Source organism: Malania oleifera, chromosome 11 (genome assembly GCF_029873635.1).
Source record: "Malania oleifera isolate guangnan ecotype guangnan chromosome 11, ASM2987363v1, whole genome shotgun sequence".
In the NCBI taxonomy this organism is placed as follows: Eukaryota; Viridiplantae; Streptophyta; class Magnoliopsida; order Santalales; family Ximeniaceae; genus Malania; species Malania oleifera.
The window spans coordinates 19,148,357-19,168,713 of record NC_080427.1 but is presented as its reverse complement, the minus strand read 5'-3'; the positions used below and the strand labels follow the sequence as shown (position 1 = coordinate 19,168,713).

The window sequence follows — 20,357 nt, the reverse complement described above, 5'->3', positions numbered from 1 at the left end:
TCTCTCTCTTCCTCCCTACTTCCTCTCAGCTCTCTTTGCACTGTGATGTGCTGTTCTGTGCCATGTAAAGCATCTTCCACAACCCTCCTTTTATAGGGCTAGGATTAAATTACAATTAAGATAAAATTTAATCAAGAATGAGAGTTACAACAAAGAGATAAATTGCACCATAAATTCCACCGCGTGAAATTAATTCACCACGCGTTTTCTGACTCAGCAACGCGTCTTTAGCTTTGTTTGTGGCTCCATCTCTAACAATCTCCCACTTGGAGATAGAGACACCTTCTCAACCAGTATCATGAATAAATGATGTGCTCATAATATGTATCTTCAAGCATGAAGACCAACTAAAGTTGAACACAACTTCAGCCCCTTTGTAGTCGCCATCTTCCTGTCTGCTCAATTCCTGCGGACTAATCTGATAGCTGTCATCTTCACAACTGGTGTAAAAAGGCCAGCGTAGTCAATCCCTTCCTTCTGCTCAAAGTCTTTAACTACCAACTGAGGCTTGTACCTTCTGGAGCCGTGATGCTCCTCTTCGATTCTGTACACCCACTTGTTGTGAAGGCCTTTGGGCAACCCTGACATGCTTCATCATAGCATTCGGGCTCTCCTCCATATGTAGGAAGTAAGTAATCAATATACCTTCTGTCTGGTATATGAGACCGAGTAGATCTCCTAAGCTCTGGAGCTGGAGTAGGAGATGGTGGTGCGACAATCTGCTCCACTAGTTCCTCCGCCTGAGGATTCTCGGTATTTTGCTGATGTGTCCCAACACATTCATGGGTGTTTATTTGGAAACTAACCCTCTTTTGTTTCCTGACTATAAAATCCTCATACATGTCAACCTGCACTGACTGTAGACCACTCAATTTTTCCTTTGAGTGCATCACCCTGAGTCCCTTCTCGCTCATGTGACCAAGTCGTTGGTGCCAGATGTTGCTGTTGTCATTTCCTGTAACAACTAAAATAGACATGGAGGCATTGGAGGTTAGAAAAAGTGTTTCGCTTTTCTTACCTCGCACAATTGTTAGTACACCCTTTGAGACTTTCCATTCATCGCCAATGAATTTCGTCGTGTATCCCTCATCTGCCAGCTGACCCACTAAGATCAAATTCTTTCTCAGGTCTGGAATATACCTGACATCCTTCAGCTTCCATACTGACCCGTTTATATTGATCTTCACAACTCCCTTGTCGGTTACGTCGCAAGGTTGATTGTTGCCAAGGTACACCTTACCAAAATTACCTGGTGTGTACTTCTCTAGGCAATCTCTGCAGCATGTGACATGAAATGAGGCTCCGGAGTCTAAGACCTAAGACTCCTGCTTGCTCTCCGAAGAGCAGATCAACATCTCATCATTCTCAGAAGCAATATTTGCTTCTGTCTTTGCCCTCGTCTCGAATTCTTTCTTCTAACTCGTGTACTAGTTCCTGTAATAACCATTCTTTCCACAGTTCCATCACTCAATAACTTTAGTGCTCTGGGAACCTGTGTCTTGAGTACCTATGAGATTTTTGAATTGAGGCCGCCTGGGCCTAGATCTGCCACGGTTGTTTGATTGTCCATGCCTGTTTCCTTTGCCTCAATTCTCCATGTTCAAGGCTGAACTCGAATTGGAGCTATGATTCAGTTGCATTCTTATTTCCTCCGTTAAAATCATGTTGACGACCTTATCGTATACAAGCTTCAATTTTCTTACGGAGCTACTGATGGCAGTGACGACAACATTCTAATTTTTAGGCAACTGATTGAGAATCAGTAGAGCCCGAATCACATTATCAAACGTTACCCCAACTGAGGCGAGTTGATCAGAAAACTTATTGAAGTTATTCAAATACCTGCTGAAACTCTCACTTGCAGATATGTTCATCGTAAATAGTCTTTTCATGAGATGTACCTTGTTTGTGGCTAAACGCTGCTCTTACATATTTGAGAGCGCATCCATCAGAGACTTGGTGGATGTTATATACTTGATATTGAATGCCACAGATTTCGACAATGTCATTCTGATGGCTCCAAGGGCTTTTCGATCAAGCAAATCCCACTCGTCTTCATTCATGGATGTTGGTTTACCCTTCAATGGTAAGTGCAATTCCTTCCCAAACAATAATCCTCTATCTGCATCTTCCAGAAACCGAAATTGTTCCCGTTGAACATTTCGATTTTTGAGCTCTTTTCATTCGACATATTGATTTGTTAATTTAGAGATGGAATTATCTCAATTGGATAGCACGGTTGGATCCGGAACGATCGAAAACCTTAAAAATGGTTCGAGTCGCTCAAAAAATGGACCCAAAACGACCTCGAAAAGCTCAATCAAAGTTTTCAGTCAAACTGATGACGTGGCAATTGCTGACGAGGAGCTGACATGGTAGAGGTGGGACCCACTGATGGAGTGGCGCTGACGTGGCAATGTGGGGCCCACCAGCTGACGTGTCACCTCTACTGACGTGGCGCTCTTCTACTGACATGGCAGTGCCTGTTGCTGTGGCGGCTCCGGTTGACATGGCTCTCGTTGACGTGGTGCTTCGCTGGTGTGTCAGCTGACGTGGTTGGTTCTAAGCGGCGGGTTGGATCCGGTTCGTGAAGCTGGATCTCGGGTCAACCCGAGTATGAGTGACCAACCGGTGCGGGTTGGGTATTGAACTGGGTCAGGTCCGCATGGAACGGGCGAAGAAGACACGTGCGGTGCGTTGCCGGTGCATGGAGAGGCGTTTTGCTCCGGCAAGACTTGTGGGGGCGCGTGCGAGCTTTTTTGAACTCCGTTTGAGCTCCGGTGGACACCCTTCTCTTCGTCTGGGGGAGCTAAATGCTATGGTGCCCTCAAAATAGAGTTTTGATCTACTGGACAGAGCTCTGAATTTCGAGATCACTTCCGTTCTGGCTTTTCTGCTCCAACAGGGCTCTGATACCACTTGTTAGGACCCTGTGAGCATCCAGATCAAAGTGATACCAAGAATTTTACGTGGTTCGGTCAAGAACGACCTACGTCCGCGGAGCACACACCAACTATTCAATAACTCGCCAGAAAATGTTACAATTCTCTCTCTCTCTCTCTCTCTTCCTCCCTACTTCCTCTCAGCTCTCGCTGCACTCTCTGTGCTCTCTCTGCATTGTGCTGTGCTGTTCTGTGCTATGTAAAACATCTTGTACAACCCTCATTTTATAGGGCTAGTATTAAATTACAATTAAGATAAAATTTAATCAAGAATGAGAGTTACAAAAAAGAGATAAATTGCACCATAAATTCCACCGCGTGAAATTAAATTCACCACGCGTTTTCTGACTCAGCAACGCATCCCCAGCTCTGGCTCCATCTCTAACAATATAGCCAAACTAAGAGGAGGATACATAGACGGTCACTAAACAAAACATATTTCTCTAAAATTCTTCTATACACATGAACTCCAGAAGAATGGTGATATAGATGTTCAGCAGATTCGATCAAATGATAATCTAGGAGATTTGTTCACCAAAACTTTACCTACTACAACATTCAAGAAATTAGTTCATCTTATCGGAATGAGGCATCTTAAAGATCTTAACAGAAGTAACTAATATAAGGGTAATATCCAAAGGGGAGTGTTATGAAATATAGGTGGATGTCCCCATATCAATTATAAACCTGCCCCATATATTTGTACTAATTCATGTCCCCTGTGAATCTGTCCTATATCTTTGTACTAAGAAAGTGTATGTCACCTCATCTTCCACCCCTTAGATTTTTCCCTTAATAAATGTTTAGCTATCCATATTGCCCTATAAAAGGGTATCCTCTTTTTCTCATTTGGGACACATATTCGATATTTTCATGTAAGTAGGCATATAGTGAGGATAAGAGAAGATGAGAGATAAAGTGAAGAAGGGATAAAGAGAAGATAAAGATATCTTGCATAAGGCCGGTTCCATACCATATTATAATTTCTCCTGTGATAGTAAAATTTTGTTCTCATCCGCTCGTGGAGTAGACATAACCGAATCACATAAAATTTCTGTCTTGTCTTTATTTATTTTCTACATATTTTATAACACTTATAAATTTGTATGAATTTAAAAAAATTAAATATAATTTTATATTATGTTATATTTGAATTCATGCAAATTAAAATTTAAGTTCCAGGGATAATTTTGTGAGTTCATACTGTTTAGGTGATTCCCCAAAGCTTAAAAATCTAAATTCCAAGTCTTGAAATATCTGTCGTCAAACAAAGCTGAGAATTTTTTTAAATAATTTGCTAATTCCTTGAACCAACCTCGCATTAGCTAGAATCCCTCAAGCCAAATGGTGTATATAGCTCATTGCCTTATCCAAATATTTCACGATTTGGTGGCTGCACTCTCGGAGAAAGGGGAAAAATGGCGTCTCTTCTGGGTTGCACTCCTTGGTCTCTCATGCCCCTGACCTCCTCACGACATGCGTTCGCACCGCCTGTTACATCATCAATCCTTGTTCATCTCTCTGTGCCAACCTCCACATTCAGAAAAACCATAAATTTTGGCAACTGGGCTTCTGCTTGTCGATCAAGATCTATCAATTTCGTGCTCTCAGGAACACTCACTCTGGGATTATCTCTCACAGGCAAGTATTTTTTTTTATATATAAAAATATATATATATATATATATATATATATATATATATATATTTCAATCGTCAGCACAGGGAAAGAAAATGGAATTTCTCTTTCTCTTTCTTGTGTGATGCTTTTTTTTTTTTTTTGCTTTGATGCTTATCAGTTTTGCCCTGTCTGGTGGATGAGATAGGCGGGGAAGTAAATTATTCAAATATTTGAGCTTTAGAGTCATTCTGCCTGCTCTCACAAATTAAGTTACTTAGTTGACTGTGAATTGAGTTACTAAGTCTGTCTATCTTTACACTTACTTAGACCATTAGGATTGACGTGTTAATTCAAACAGGGAAAAAAAGTTGAATGAAATGGGCCTTGACGTGCTGCACATTGGAGAATGTGGGTCGTGCCTACGCAGCAGAAGTGGGCTCACTTGCATAAAAAATGCAAATACAAAATAGCATTGATGTTTTATAAATCCTCATTCTTGGAGGTCTTATAGCTCCCAACAAGGTGAGTTAGGCCCTAGACCATTTAGTAGATCTAAACTAGCCTCAAGTCAATCTAGACTATGAGATAAAGAGGGTACTTTTGATGAGATTGACCATGCGGAGGCATCTCCCACACACTTCTAGCGCCATGACCATGATTTAGAAGATATTGTTAATAGGGTCAATGATGATGTGTGCACATGTGGTGTAAAATTCGATCCTAATTGCTTTTTAGAGGAGATAAAGGACTGTTGTGAGTGATAATGCATTAGAGATGATAAGAAAGTTTGAATTGTCAAAATGAAGATGGTTGAACTAGCTAAGAAATATTAACGAAATATGCAAAAAAGGTCCAGGGGAATCACCTATCACTCAGTGGGAGGTCATGAGGCAGAGATTAAAACGGAAATATTTTTCCTCCTCTTATAGGAATCAATAATTTGGGTGACTCAAACCATAGGCAAACCTCAATTGTGATTTTGTTTGTGGAGGTTTTGCTTTGTAGCAGTTTCATGGAGGGTATGCCACATAATTATTGGATTTTCCAATGGTCTTAAAAGAGGAAATTAGAAGAGTGATTGAGTCCTATTCTTGTAAGAACCTTTATGATGCTTGCCAAAGTGCCCTATTGAGAAGTACCTGAAGAGTACTTCTTGTGAGAGTTTCATGTGGGTGACTAAGTCATGCTAGACTAGGCATTTACATATACTAGGCCCATTTTATAGCATTTAAGAAGAGTACTCCAAGGATTGTAGAGGAGTATGAGTCACTCATTATGGTGCATCTTTTGGTGATCATCAAGCTAGTAGTTCCAATTTAGTGTCATTGTTGTCATGTTAGAGGTCATATAGCTAGCATATGGTTGCTCAATGTCTGGAGTGATTGAGTGCTTTAGCTTTAGAGTGTGAGCTAATTGACCTTCGAAGGAGTGAAGATTAGGTTTTAGATGTGTTTTGTATTTCAGAGATGAGGGTGAGATGGTAGATGACTTTGAGGTTAGCAATAGACATGTTGGTGTTGTGAAATATGTTTTGTTTACTATCAAATCTATTATGGATACTAGTGATTGGAAGAGGACTACTATCTTCCATACTTTAATTAGTTGTGGCAATAGATCTTGTTCTTGTATTCTTGTAAGCTATCCATCAGTAGGGGTGGTAGTATGAATGTTGTGTCTAAGGCTACTTTGATGAAACTAAATCTAAAAGTAGAGCCACACCCTAATGCTTTAGGATAGCTTGGGTTAAGAGCTGGTCAGTGGTCACAGTCACAGAGGTGCTTTGTGCCCATCTAGTTTGGAGACTATATGGATAAGGTTTATTGTGAAATGATACCAATGGCTGCTGTTCATCTCTTATTAGGGCGTCTTTGGATATTTGATTTCCATGATAGGGAGAATATATGAATTTAGTAGGTAATGGAGAGCAAATTTGTTTTTGGGATGACCATTGGGTGGGGATAGGTTTTTGTCTACTACATTCCCTTGTTTTTTCATTTATCAAATCTCCATGATACTCCTATTTCCACTTGTCCTTTTGCAAGAAGAAAGGCATTCTTGGAATTTCCATTTTTGGAGAAATCTTAATGAGAGAGAGATTAATGAGTTGGCACTCTTGACTAGGCTGCTTGATTCTTTTCATAATGATTTGGGGAGTGACAAAAGGGTCTAGAGCTTAGATGCTTTTGGGGAATTCTCTTGCAAATCTTTTTTCTCTTATATGACTCGTGAACTGACTGCGGATAAATTTGCTTTGTATGAATTGATTTGAAAAAGACAAAGCTCCCCCAAAAATAAAAGCTTTCACTTGGACTGCGGTACTTGAAAGAATTAATACTATTGATTTGCTTCAGAAGAGAAGACCCAAAAAAGCCTTGTCTCCGGATATTTGTGTCCTTTGCTTGAGGAGTGGAGAGACTTGTGCACATTTGTTTCTTTATTTTCCTTACACATTGGCTATTTGGAATAAATTATTTGGTATAGCTGGTGAGAGCTGGGTGTGTCCATCCACATTAAAGGCATTTTGCTCCATCATGCTTAGAGGCTTTGGTAAAGGAAAGGATAGGAAAGCTTTACGACAATGCTCCATTATGGCTATAATTTGGTGTGTTTGGATGGAAAGGAATGCTTGAATTTTCAAAGGGGTGGCTATGTTAACTAACTTGCTTTGGAGTACAGTGACTTATCCTCCATCATTGTGGGTGTTCGAAAATGGTTTTTTCTCCACATTTCTTTGGAAGAAATATAGTATGACATTTTGGCTCTCTTGCATTGATATTCGTTTTGGGCCTAGAATGGGAAATTTGTAATTATTTAGTTTTGATGTAAAGGAAGGATTTTATTCTCTTTGTTTTCCCTTTTTGTTTTATTCTTCTTGTACATCATGCCCTCTGTCCGCAACATGTTAAAGCTTGATATACATTGTCGGCCCAAAACTTAACAACTTAACTTTTAGGTAAAGTGGTAATCTAACATGGTATTAGAGCTGGTTGCCAGGAGGTCTTGGTTTTAGTCTTGTTGCTCGCGTTTATTGTGTGATATTTAAAAATTGATTGTATTCCCTATAACGGGTGATATTAGTGTGTGTTTGTCTCTCCATGTGCTGTTGGGCTGCACGTGCAAGGGAGTGTTAAAGCTTGATATACATTGTTGGCCCACAACCTAACAGCTTAAGCTTTTAGGTAAAGTGGTAATCTAACACAACATGAAGTAGTCATTCCCATAGGTTGCTAATTAGGAAAAGAATCCATGTCCTAGATACTCGAGCATTTGAAAGGTGAGTTTGAACAATGCAATAATTATTGTGTTGTTAGAGAGACCACTTTGAGGTTACAATACTACTTGGGTGTAGGATATTAGTTGATTAAGTTTTTAAATGTCCCAAATGAGGTCCATATGAGCTGTCGTTTGTAAGTATATTAGGTATATTTAACATGCTATAGATTTGGTTCTTGGATTCTGGTTACCTAATCTCTCCCATTGTAGTTTGAATCCTATGGAATGTGCTGAATTGAGTAGGCAGCTAAGAGTTTTCAAAGAGGGGTTTTGTGAGCCATATACAATCTTTATGTTGAGCTGGTCCTTTTGACCCCTAAAGAAAGATGGATCTTGGTTGATGTGCATAGGTAGTAGAGCCATTCATAAGATAACCAAGTATAAGTTTTTCATACCTAAACTTAAGGAAATGCATGATATGTTAGTGATCTAGTAGGTAGCGCAACATTGGTCTGTGCAGTCGATACCACAAGATTATAATTGGACTCAGAGATGAGTGAAAAACCTCATCTAAAACCTAGGATGATTTATTTGGATGTTGGAGTCTATTTGATGACATACTGGTCAATAGTAAGAGTAAGGTTGAGCACTTGATTTGTCTTCATTGACGTTCCTGTCATTGAGAAGTTAGAGTGTATGCTAACCACAAGAATGCACCTTTCTATAGCCTGGTGTCCTCCTTATTGGTTTTGTTGCTTCAACATAGGGTGTAGATCCTAATAAGATTAGATTGCTAAAGTTGTTATGGATGACATAAGCCTAGAATTATTTTTTGAGGTTTCTAGCTTTGAGGCCTTAGCTACTTGTAGTAAGTGATTTGTTAGGAGTTTTGACACTATTATGGTCCCTTCTTTGATTGCCTTAAGAAAGGAGAGTTTCATTGGATCCCTTTAGTTGCAAACGTGTTTGGAGAGATTAAGTAGAAAATGAATGAAGTGTTGGAGACGTAAGTAAAGTCTTGAATGTTGCTTGTTATGCCTAAGGAGAAGGTATAGGTGGAGTTTCAAATCAAAGGCTCGCCTTATAGAATATTTCATGAGAAACTCTCGGAGGCTAAACCAAAATACTACACATGTGACAAAGGAGTCTTATGTTCTAGTGAGATTTCTACATAATTGGATATATTGTCTTTTCACCTAGGGGTTTGTACTCTACTTTGACCACCTTGCTTTGTGATATTTGAGTTTACAAAAAAAATAAAATAAAATAAAATTGAGCACTACGCATGCTAGATGGGTAGAGTTCCTTAATGCATATACATTTGTATTCAAACATCATTTTTCTGTTAAGAATGAGTTAGTTGATGGCCTCAATTGTGTTGTAGTCATTTTTCATTTGAAGAGTGTGAGGTATTGAACGATGAATATTCTGCATGTCTTGATTTTTGGTCCATTTTCCACTCATAGAAGATCTGTAGATTTTTTCAACCACAAGGGTTATGATGCATGTTCTTGCACTTCTCTTAAGGATTTCCTAGTTTGGGAATTGCATGCCAGTGGGTTGGCTTGTTATTTGGGTTGAGATAAGACCATTGCCTTGGTTGACGAAAGTTTCTATTCGACATCTTTAAAGGATTGTGTCCTGCTGTTATACCTCAACTAGCTAAATCTAGGAAATAGAACATTGGCCTTTACACCCCTCATGTCGTGGAGACTTGAATATAAATTTTGTTCTTGGATTCCATCAAACAGCAGGAGGACACGATTCCATCTTTGCTATAGTTGATTGGTTCTCCAAAATGGCACGTTTTATCATGTATGGTAAGACCTACAATGCATCCATGTAGCTGACTTGTTCTTTAGGCCTTAGGGAGGTTGTCAAGCTGCATGGGCCCTATTCCATAGTACTTGGTACGGACATCAACCTTTTCAATTGCTTACGGAAGACACTTCGAAAGATGTCTAACACTAATTGGATGTTTTCTTCTATCTTCTCCAAATTAATGGTTGGATTGAGGTTGTTATTTTTTAATCCTATTTCGAAAGATGTATTTCGATGTGTAGCGGGATTGGAGAAAAACAAGGCAACTTGACTTTGTTCCTTTATTCTCAGATCCCATATTTCTATGCCTATAGAGTCTTTTGTTTGTCTCTTTCATGAGTTGCATGCTGAGGTAAGGCATAAATTTGCCATGAGTAATATGGATTATAACTTATAAACTTGATACAAATGTGCATTGTAGGGTAACCAAATTTAATGTCGGTGATAGTGTCCTGATTTGCATTGGAGTTGAATGCTATCCTAGAAATTTCTTTAGGAAACTCTATGTTTTGGCCCATTCTCCATAATTAGGGAACTTGGACCTAATGCATATTTGCTTTATTTGCCTATTTATATGAACATTAGTCCTGTTTTCAATGCTTTATTTGCCAAATTTCAGTATGTAGATTGATTTAAGGCTTTAGAATTTATCACCGTTCTTGCCTTTTTCCTTTTTTTTTTTTCTTTTTTAAAATTTCTTAGTGAGTTCTAACCTTAAAAATAGGAAGCTATGAGGTGATGTAGATGGTTCTCATTTTGTTTGTTCAGTATCAGTTTCTGATCAAAACAGAGGAACCAAACCTTGCTTCCACAATTTTCATTATCTAGTGAGCAGTAACGTACGAGCACTATTGAGCCCATAATGATTTTAGTGAGTACTAAGTAGTACTCCTGTTGTTTTGGGTGGTAGTGTGTGTGTTCGATGTGCATTTTGGGGATGATTGGGAGCTAGGATTTGCCTCTTGATGATGCACAGAGTCCATTGCCTTATCCAAAGTGAGTTTCACTTTTCAGAAGGTGCATGTTCTGAGGAAGGGGAAAAATGCATTTCTATTTCATATAGCTTGGTCTCTCACAACTTGAAACTCATCACAACATGTGTTTGCACGCCCGACTACAACAGCAATCCTCAATTCGTCTTTCTCTGCCAAACTTGGCAATCAGAAAAAACAATAAACGTCAGCTACTAGGCTTCTGCATTTTGATCGAGACCTTTTATTTTGTTCTTTTGGGTAGTCTTACTCTGTAATTGTCTCTCGTAGACCAGTACTTTTTTTAATCACCAACAAAAGGGGAAACTCTTTTATGGGTTAATTTAGCTGAAGGTCATTTTGTTTGTGAATGTGATTTCTTTATCTTTGTCTTAGATTGTTACTTTCATTATCTTTAATGGTAATTTATGCTTTTGTTTGGTGGATGAGAAAGGTGGGAAATGAAAATTATTGAAAACAAATATTTTTCAGTGTTCCATTTCCTTCATTTCATCTCAATTTTTTTGGCTATTGAACAGATGTTATGCCAATTTCATGATAGCATGTCATGACTTATGCGAAAACTTGTTGCAAAGCAATTATGAAATCAACGAATGAGAATTTTGGTTTGATATTAAAGGGTGACAATATTGTCTTATTATTGGAAAGCTTGATATGCATTATTGAACCCAATTTCTAACTGCTTGATCTTTTGGAATGATTGGTTATCTGATGATGCATTAAGGCTTTATTTTTGGGAGTGTTGTCACTATCGGATATAGGATGCACAACGGAATAAGTAAAACACAACAAGTAAATGAAACACAACTAGAAAAATAAGAAACAACAAGAATCAACACGAGGATTTACGTGGTTTGACAAAGCCTACATCCACGGAAGCAATAGGCACAAGAATTTCACTAAGAAATTAGTTGGTACACAATACACTTCACAATGATCTCTCGCCTTCCCAAAATATGCCCAAAACAACATATTTATCGACCCCTCGTAGGTTTCCCTCCAAATTCCCAACCACCCCAACGTTCCAATTCAAAATTCAAATTCTTTCTTGCAGCTTAGATGCACTCGTCGACAAGAATAGGGCACTCGTCGACAAGAACAGGACACTCGTCGACGAGACACAGAAGACCACTCGTCGACTAGTATGGTTACTCATTGACGAGTCTTTACATCTCTGATTTCCCTGCTCTCGGTATCTCAGAACCTTTGAGCTTTTGGGCCTCTCGGTATCTACTCATCGACGAGCATAGGGTAGTTTTCAACGAGTCCCTGCTGAGCAACACCATTTACTCCATGTGCTTTTCTTTTTCCTTTGTTTATGAGCCCTAAGTATAAGAGCCACACATACAAATATAACAATCTCCACCTTGGAGATTATACGCCCCTTAGGAGAACCCGAAAAACATATTTGACTGTTCCACCTTGAACTTGGAACACTCGGTTGTGTTTGTCGCCCTTCTATCACTTGGAGACATGGAGTAAGTTCAAGCAATGCTTTAACTTTTCACTAGTGACCGACTTTGTCAAAATATTCACTGCGTTTTCAGACGCGTGAACCTTCTCCAATTCAAGCTCACTTGAAGTAATTAACTCCCGAACTGTGGAACCTCACATCAATATGCTTGGTTCTAGCATGGTACACTTGATTCTTCGCTAAGTAAATAACACTCTGACTGTCATAACACAGCACAACCCTGTCTTGCTGTAAGCCTAGCTCTTTGATCAAACTATTAAGTCATAAGGCTTTCTTTGCAACTTCGGTAATTGCCATATACTCAGCTTCAGTTGTGGACAATGCAACTAGAGATTGAACCATGGATCTCCAACATATAGGTCCTCCTACAAGGGTAAAAAAATAATCTGTTGTAGACCTTCTGTCATTCATATCCCCTGCATAATCAGAATCAACGAACCCCATAACTGAAGGATAATCCTGTTGCTTGCCGAACATGATGCCATATTCCGATGTACCCCGCAAGTATCTGAATATCCATTTGACGACTTCCCAATGCTGTCTTCCTGGATTAGAGAGAAACTTACTTACCACGCTCACAGCATGTGCCAAGTCTGGCCTTGTGCACACCATTACATACATTAAACTCCCCACGGCGCTAGCATAGGGGACCTTTGACATGTCTCGGATATCCACATTTGTACTTGGGCTATCTGCAGTAGACAACTTAAAATGACTCGCTAGAGGTGTACACACCGGTTTTGCATTGGCCATGCTAAACCTTTCTAACACCTTCTTCACATAACCGCTCTAAGATAACCATAACTTCCCTACAATTCTGTCCTAGCGAATCTCATCCCAAGTATCTTCTTGGCTGGACCAAGATCTTTTATGTCAGACTCTTTATGCAACAGTTCCTTTAACTGATTCACCTCAGTTAAATCTTTTGCGGCTATCAATATGTTATCGACGTACAATAACAAGAAAATAAGAGAACCATCATCAAACTTGTTCACATATACGCAACAGTCAGACTCATACTTTTTGTAGTCAATCTTGATCGTATAGGAATCAAATCTTTTATACCATTGCCTTGGAGACTGTTTCAGCTCGTAAAGAGTTTTCTTCAACTTGCAAACTAAGTTTTCTTTCCCTGGTTCATTGAATCTTTCTGGCTGTACCATTTAAATCTGTTCCTCCAAGTCACCATGAAGAAACGCCGTTTGCATATCCATTTGTTCCAAATGAAGAACATAATGGGCTACCAACCCCAACACAATCTTGATAGAAGTGTGTCGAACCACAGGTGAAAAGATCTCATCATAGTTCTTTTGTGAGTATCCTTTTGTCACTAACCGTGCCTTGAATTTTTCTCTTTCCTTTTCTGAAATTGCTTCCTTTTTCCTATATAACCACTTGCAACCTATCTGAAGCTCTTCCAAATCTCAAGTTTGATTCTTATGTAGTGATTCTATCTCTTCAATCATTGCAGCTATCCACCTACCTTTCTTCTGGCTGTGCATTGTCTCTTGAAATGTAGTTGGATCTTTACAATTGGTAAGAAAAACATAAGATATTAACTCTTCAAACTCATACCTTGGTGGTGGTCTGATAGTACGTCTGGATCTCCGTATAGGAAGAATGTTGACTTGGTGGTTTCCCGAGTTAGAGATCCCTACAACCATAGAACCATGATCATTGCCATTGCCATTGCCCTGAGCTTCCAACTCGACCTGTACAACATGTTTATCTTTGCCCCAACTTTTAGGCTTCTGTTTCTGTTCATCACAATCTTGAGTATGCTTCACCATAACCTTCTCATCAAAGACTACATCTCTACTAATCACCACCTTGTTTGCCATTAGATCCCACAACTTGTACACCTTCACATCCTTCTGATATCCCAAAAAGATGTAATGCCGAGAGTTTGGGTCAAGCTTAGACCTCTCCTCACTAGTGAACATAGGCTGGACACCCGAATACTTTCAATCCAGAGTAATCTATTGCATTTCCCGTCCATACATCTTCTGCCACTTTATCCTCTAGTGGCGTCTTTGGTGATTCGTTTATCAGAAAACAAGCCATACAAACTGTCTCAGCCCAGAAGTTCTTCAGTAGTCTTGCATTAAGTCTGAGACACCGAGTTCTTTTAGCAAGAGTTTGGTTCATCCTTTCAGCCACACCATTTTGCTGAGGTGTCCGGCAAACGGTAAAGTGTCTCTTAATGCCTTGCTGCGCACAAAACTCCATGAACCGAGAATCAGCGTACTCGGTCCCATTGTCCAACCTTAGACATTTTATTCTTCTCCCCGTTTTTTTTTTCCACTTTTGCTTTCCACAACTTGAACCTGACAAACGTATTAGACTTGTGCCGCATGAAGTATACCTAGACTTTTCATGAGTAATTGTCAATAAAACTCACATAATACACATGTCCACCCCTTGATGCTACTCTAACTGGACCCCAAAACATCAGAATGCACATAATCAAGAATGCCTTTTGTCTTGTGAACATCTGATTTGAATTTTGCTCTGTTTTGTTTTCCAAGAACACAAATCTTGCAAAAATCAAGCTAACATAATTTCAGATCTTTTAAGAGTTTCCTCTTGTGTAATTCCTTCATACCATGTCCATTTGCCTAAGACGCATATGCCACAAGACGGTTTCATCAGATTTAGCATCTACGGCTGCAGCTCCACCTACAGTAGTAGTTCTTTACAATGTGTAGATATTTCCATCTAGCTTTTGCCCTTTCATTACAGTCAGATTTCCTTTCCATACTTTCATAACCCCACCTTCGGACTTGTAATTGAAACCGTTACCATCCAAAGTGCCAAGTGATATCAAACTCTTCCTTAACTCTGGTATATGTCTTACATTGTTCAAGGTTCTCACAGTACCATCAAACATTTTTATCTTAATATTTTCTATGCCAATGATCTTACAAGAAACATCATTACCCATAAGAACTGAACCTGAATTCACTAACCTATAGGTGTAGTACCACTCCTTGTTTGGAGTCATATGGTAAGAACATGCCGAGTCAAGTATCCATGAGTTCGTAAGGTTATCTAACCCTGACGAAACAGAAAGAACATCACCATCACTGCAAACTGAACCTCCTTCTTGAACCACATTTGCTGTTTCGAAATTCCCTCATGCTTTTTAGCATTTTCTTTCTTCCAATCCGGACACTCCGGTTTGACATGCCCCTTTTTACCGCATTTATAATACCGGATATCCTTTTTCTTCTTGGATTGAGTATATGATTTTTGACTTGACCCACTTTTAAACTTTCCTTTGCCATGCTCGTTATTACCTTTCACGACAAGTCCTTCTCCTTCATCACATATTTTCAACATTTGATGAAAATTCAGTAAGGCATTTGTCACCTCTTCTAAATCAAGAGTCTATTTTCCCTATGTAAGAGTGGTAACTAGATTTTCATAGGTACGAGTCGATGGCAAGGAGTTTAGTAACATCAAAGCCTTATCATCTTCATCAAACTTAACATCAACCCGCATCAAATCACTTATAATTTGATTAAAGGCATTGGTATGTTGATCTAAGTTTGAATCTTCAACCATCTTAAGCCAATAAAGACGCTGCTTAAGAAAAAGTTTATTACTGAGTGATTTGGACATGTACTGGCTTTCTAACTTTTGCCATACAGCCGTTAGAAAATCCTCCTCCATCACACAATAGAGCACGTCATTGGCTAAGCACTAGCGTATTGTAGAAGTGGCCTTTGCCTCCAATTCTTTCCAAGTTGCCTCATCCATTCCATCCGGTTGAATGCCAAGTAGAGCCTTAGCCATTCCTTGTTGCACAAGTATATCCTTAACTCTCCTTTACCACAAACCAAAATTTCTGGTTCCATTGAATTTGACAATGTCAAATCTTGCAGAAGATGATCCCAATGCCATGACAACAATCGCTCTGATACCAATTTGTTGTGATTATCGGATATAGGATGTACAACGGAATAAGTAAAACACAAGAAGTAAATGAAACACAACCAGAAAAATAAGAAACAACAAGAATCAACATGAGGATTTTCGTGGTTCGGAAAAGCCTACATCCACAGAAGCAATCGGCACAAGAATTTCACTAATAAATTAGTAAGTATACAATACACTTCACAATGATCTCTCTCCTTCACAAAATATGCCTAGAACAACATATTTATCAACCCCTCGGAGGTTTCCCTCCAAATTCCCAACCACCCCAACGTTCCAATTCAAAATTCAAATTCTTTTTTGCAACCTAGATGCACTCGTTGACGAGAATAGGACACTCGTCGACGAGACACAGAAAACCACTCGTTGACATGTCTTTACATCTCTGATTTCCCTACTCTTGGTATCTCGGAACCTTTGAGCTTTTGGGCCTCTCGGTATCTACTCATCGACGAGCACAAGGCACTCGTCGACGAGTCCCTGTTGAGCAGCACCATTTACTCCATATGCTTTTCTTTTTCCTTTGTTTATGAGCCCTAAGTATAAGAGCCACACATACAAATATAACAGGGAGGTCCTAGATTATAGCCTCATTATGTGTTTATTTTGTGTGTATTTTCTATATTGCACTTGTGTTGTGTTTATATTTGTGCAATCTGTTTTGAGTTCAATTTGTTCACCTCCACATGCAATACAGGGTTGTGTGTGAGGGTGTTGGATAGCTTAATTTAAATTTCTGGGGCTCAATTCTTGATACCTTAAGCTTCGATCTAAAATGTGAATCCTGGTACATTCATTATGGAAATTTAATCATGATGCACGTAATTGCTCTTGATTACTTTTTGGAGAACATATACTCATATACTGATTGAAATGTTTAGATACTGTCTGAAATCCCAACATGATGATCATACAATCATGTGAATCCATATTTGATTTAAATGTTTGCTTTTTATAATTTTCATAAGTCTGCAATGTTCTTTTCGTAATAAAGTAACAAACAATAGAATATGTTTGTTAGACTTGTAAATTATTTTTCATTTAGCGATATCAGATGGCCAAACACATTTTCAATTTGTAATGACAAATGAAATGTATGATGCTACCAATGTTTACTGCATCCAGCTTGAAGTGGGCAACACTCAGTGTTCAAGGCCCCTTTGCCTATTGGGTGTCTGGGGAGGGTGTATGCAGCCTTGCCTCTTCATTTAAAGAGGCTGTTTCCCTGATTTGAACCTGTGACCATTTAGGTTTGTCTGCAGCACTGGATTGTGGTTCGTCTTTGTTCTGCTTGAAATGTACAGCTTAATTTGATGAAAGTGGATGATATTTCCTCAATCTTAGACTATTTTTTTCAAGGAATTTTGATGCTTAACAGAATTTTAAACTTGATTTTCTCAGTTTCAATTTTGTCATCTTTTCGAACGCTTTCTTTAGAATTTGGCTCTATGTTGAAATCTTCTTCTTCCTTTTCTTTTTCTTGGGATCAGCAATCAGAATTAAAAGGGACCATACCAAATTCTGTAGGAGTTGGCTTTGCTGATGCAAAAGTTGGTGTTAACAGGCCAGAATTGCTTCCTAAAGAATTTAGTCCAGTGATTGATGTTGCTGGGTTCCTATCTGATGGCCAGGTATGGTTGATTCCTTGTTTTTACGTTTCCAACTGAAGGCATTTGTAGGTCTGGCTGTTTCTTTGGATATATATATATATATATATATATATATATTTTTTTTTTCCTTTCCTTCAAGATAAAGAGTCTTTAAAATTTATGGTTGAGGAGCAGTTGGTGACTTAGTGAAGGTTTTGCTTGAGTTTGTGCCAGATATGACACAGACTGTTGTAAAACTTTTGTTGTTGATAGCATTAGAGCATGAAACTAAATCTTATGAAGTCCCAACTCCCTACTGTCTTCTTTTTGTGTTTTAGTTCAGGATTGACCTAGTGCTCTAGAGGCACTCGTTGTTCATCCCACTTCATGATTTTATTTTTTAGCATTTAAGTTGGTTGAACAATTTTTTTTCAATAACGGGCATTTTTTGTTTTCAACTCAGATAAATTTTTTTATTTTTTATTTTTATTTTTACATGAGAGATCAGAGCATGTTTTGAAAATATGTGGATCTTTCAAGCCCCCTAGAACACTATTGAAAAGAAGAATCTTCTACCATTTGTTCATCAATTTAGTGACTTTCAGTATTATTAGTTTTACCTAAAAACCAAAAGCAAACTTATCAATTCTATTTACATGTAGGCCTTTCAAGGTAGTAGTCTTAAATGTTATGTGAAACCAATGTCTTGCCTTTTTAACTTTTCAATTATAACAAGAGCAAACTTCTGATTCCCACGGTGTCTTGTTAAATTCAATTCTAAATTTGAACCCCGTGGTCTAGTGGGTAATGTGGCTCACGAAAACCTACGTGAAAACTGCTACAGCAGTTGGAAGAAGCATTTATGTGCAAATAATGACGGTTTTATGCTATCTGGGAGCATGAGAACCAAGTACAGAAAATTTGCTAATGCTGTATGAATAATGTGCAGGAGAAAAGACTTGCACAAGAGATTGCTGATATTGAAAAAGATACTGGATTCAAGTTGAGGCTTCTAGCTCAGAATTATCCGGAAACACCAGGTATGCTTTTTCCAATCTTTCAATTAAATTTGTTTTAGTTTGTTTTAAACTTTAGAAGTTATAGTTGAGATGATTGGATTCCTCAAATCTTTTGCAGGTTTGGCAATTAAAGGTTTCTGGCAAGTGGATGACAGAACTATAGTCTTTGTCGCTGACCCAACTTTTGGTAAAAATAATTCAGATACTCTCTTTAGGTTTTAATTTGCTTGGATAATTCACAGCTTCACACATATTGGTCTCTTTTTTTACCAGGTAACATATTAAATTTCAATGTGGGGGCCGCAGTTGATTTAGACATACCACGTAGCTTCTGGGGTCGTTTGGCCGGGAAATATGGAAACATCTTTTATTGGAAAGAGAAGGTGAAGATTTCCTGTTGTCTGGATCTCCCTTATTGTTTATCAGCTTCTTTGGGTTCTATAAGTTTGTATGTATACCTCTTCCAAAAAAGAAGTTTATATTTAGAACATATGTTTATTTCATGTTGACTGAAACAGGGTGAAGATGCATCTATTGAAGCTGCTGTTATGGCAATATCAAATTGCTTGAGAGAACCTGTTGGCCCTAGTAACTGCGTGGAGGTAAAATAATTTCACTGCATGTATAGTACAGAACAACATGTTCTTTTTACTTCTACTAATGCACTAAGTGCAGCTCATGAAAAGTAACGTAATAAGTTATGTAAATCTTCTTCGAATTGTATTCTGGGGAGTATAATCTTTTGTAATTGAAACTACTCCAAGTTGCAGAAATGCATCATCATAGTCTCCATATGGAGTTATGTTTTGATCTAGTCCCTTTTGTAACCGTGGAACTGATTAATAGTTTTCAAGAGGAAAGAAAAAAGATGAAGAGAGAAACCCACAGATTGGGCAGCAGGGTGAATATTGTTGGAATCTAATCAATACCACCATGTATCTATACTATGAAAGTCCAAAATAGAAGTTGATATTAGTTGGATTTTCTGATTCTATCTAATGTTTTGAAGGGGGTGTGCTCTGTAAGCTTTGAGGCCATTTAAGACAGGAGGCCAAGGAAAATGGTTATTATGCAAAGCAATCGTCTTGTCATATATATTCTATTACCTTATGTTTGAGTCCTTTGGGAGCATGCCATTCGAGCCTTGGATTTGGATTTACGTGCATTTAGATTGAACTTAGCATAAAAGTGTATTGACTTTTTACTAAATTTTCACAAATTCAAATCCAAGCCTTCCAAAACACTACCTTACGATTTTCTTAGAAAACAAAATGTGAATGCAGTGCCCAAAATGTATTTTATTATTGAACATTTGCAATGATTACAATTTTTCAATGACTTGTTACAAGAAAAAACTTGTGAATACTCACTAGGTTGTGCTTTATTTTTTATTTTTATTTCTATTGAATAGAAAATAGAAGCATCCTTTGATGTCTTGCAATGGATTTATCTAAAATTTTATAATCAACATATCTTTCTTCTTGGTATCTTTGATTAGTTTGGTGCTTACTCTTATGAACCAATGAAATAGCTATGGTTTCCTATGATATTTTGGTGAAATAGTGAAGTGTTGGATAAACCATATTTGAGTAATGCCCATATATATAAAATTAATAAATAAGTGAAAAAATTGCTTCTCCACTTAACCCATGTGCCCATAAGGTGCCTGATAAGGATCTTCCTTACGTATAACAAGAACCATCGGCATCATGACTTGAAGGAGTGGGAAAGAAGATGCTTGACCCTGG

At 38.3% G+C, this 20,357-nt stretch overlaps 1 protein-coding gene across 1 annotated transcript; it reads left to right on the top strand.

Annotated features, from left to right (window-relative positions):
• Window positions 1-4,267: 4,267 nt before the first annotated feature.
• Window positions 4,268-19,423, top strand: LOC131168048 (thylakoid lumenal 15.0 kDa protein 2, chloroplastic). Its single transcript, XM_058127220.1, has 6 exons — window positions 4,268-4,583; window positions 17,529-17,632; window positions 18,540-18,630; window positions 18,728-18,796; window positions 18,883-18,992; window positions 19,128-19,423. The coding sequence occupies exons 1-6, from the start codon at window positions 4,361-4,363 to the stop codon at window positions 19,218-19,220; spliced, it is 690 nt and encodes a 229-aa protein (XP_057983203.1). The 5' UTR covers window positions 4,268-4,360; the 3' UTR covers window positions 19,221-19,423.
• The last annotated feature ends 934 nt before the right edge of the window (window positions 19,424-20,357 follow it).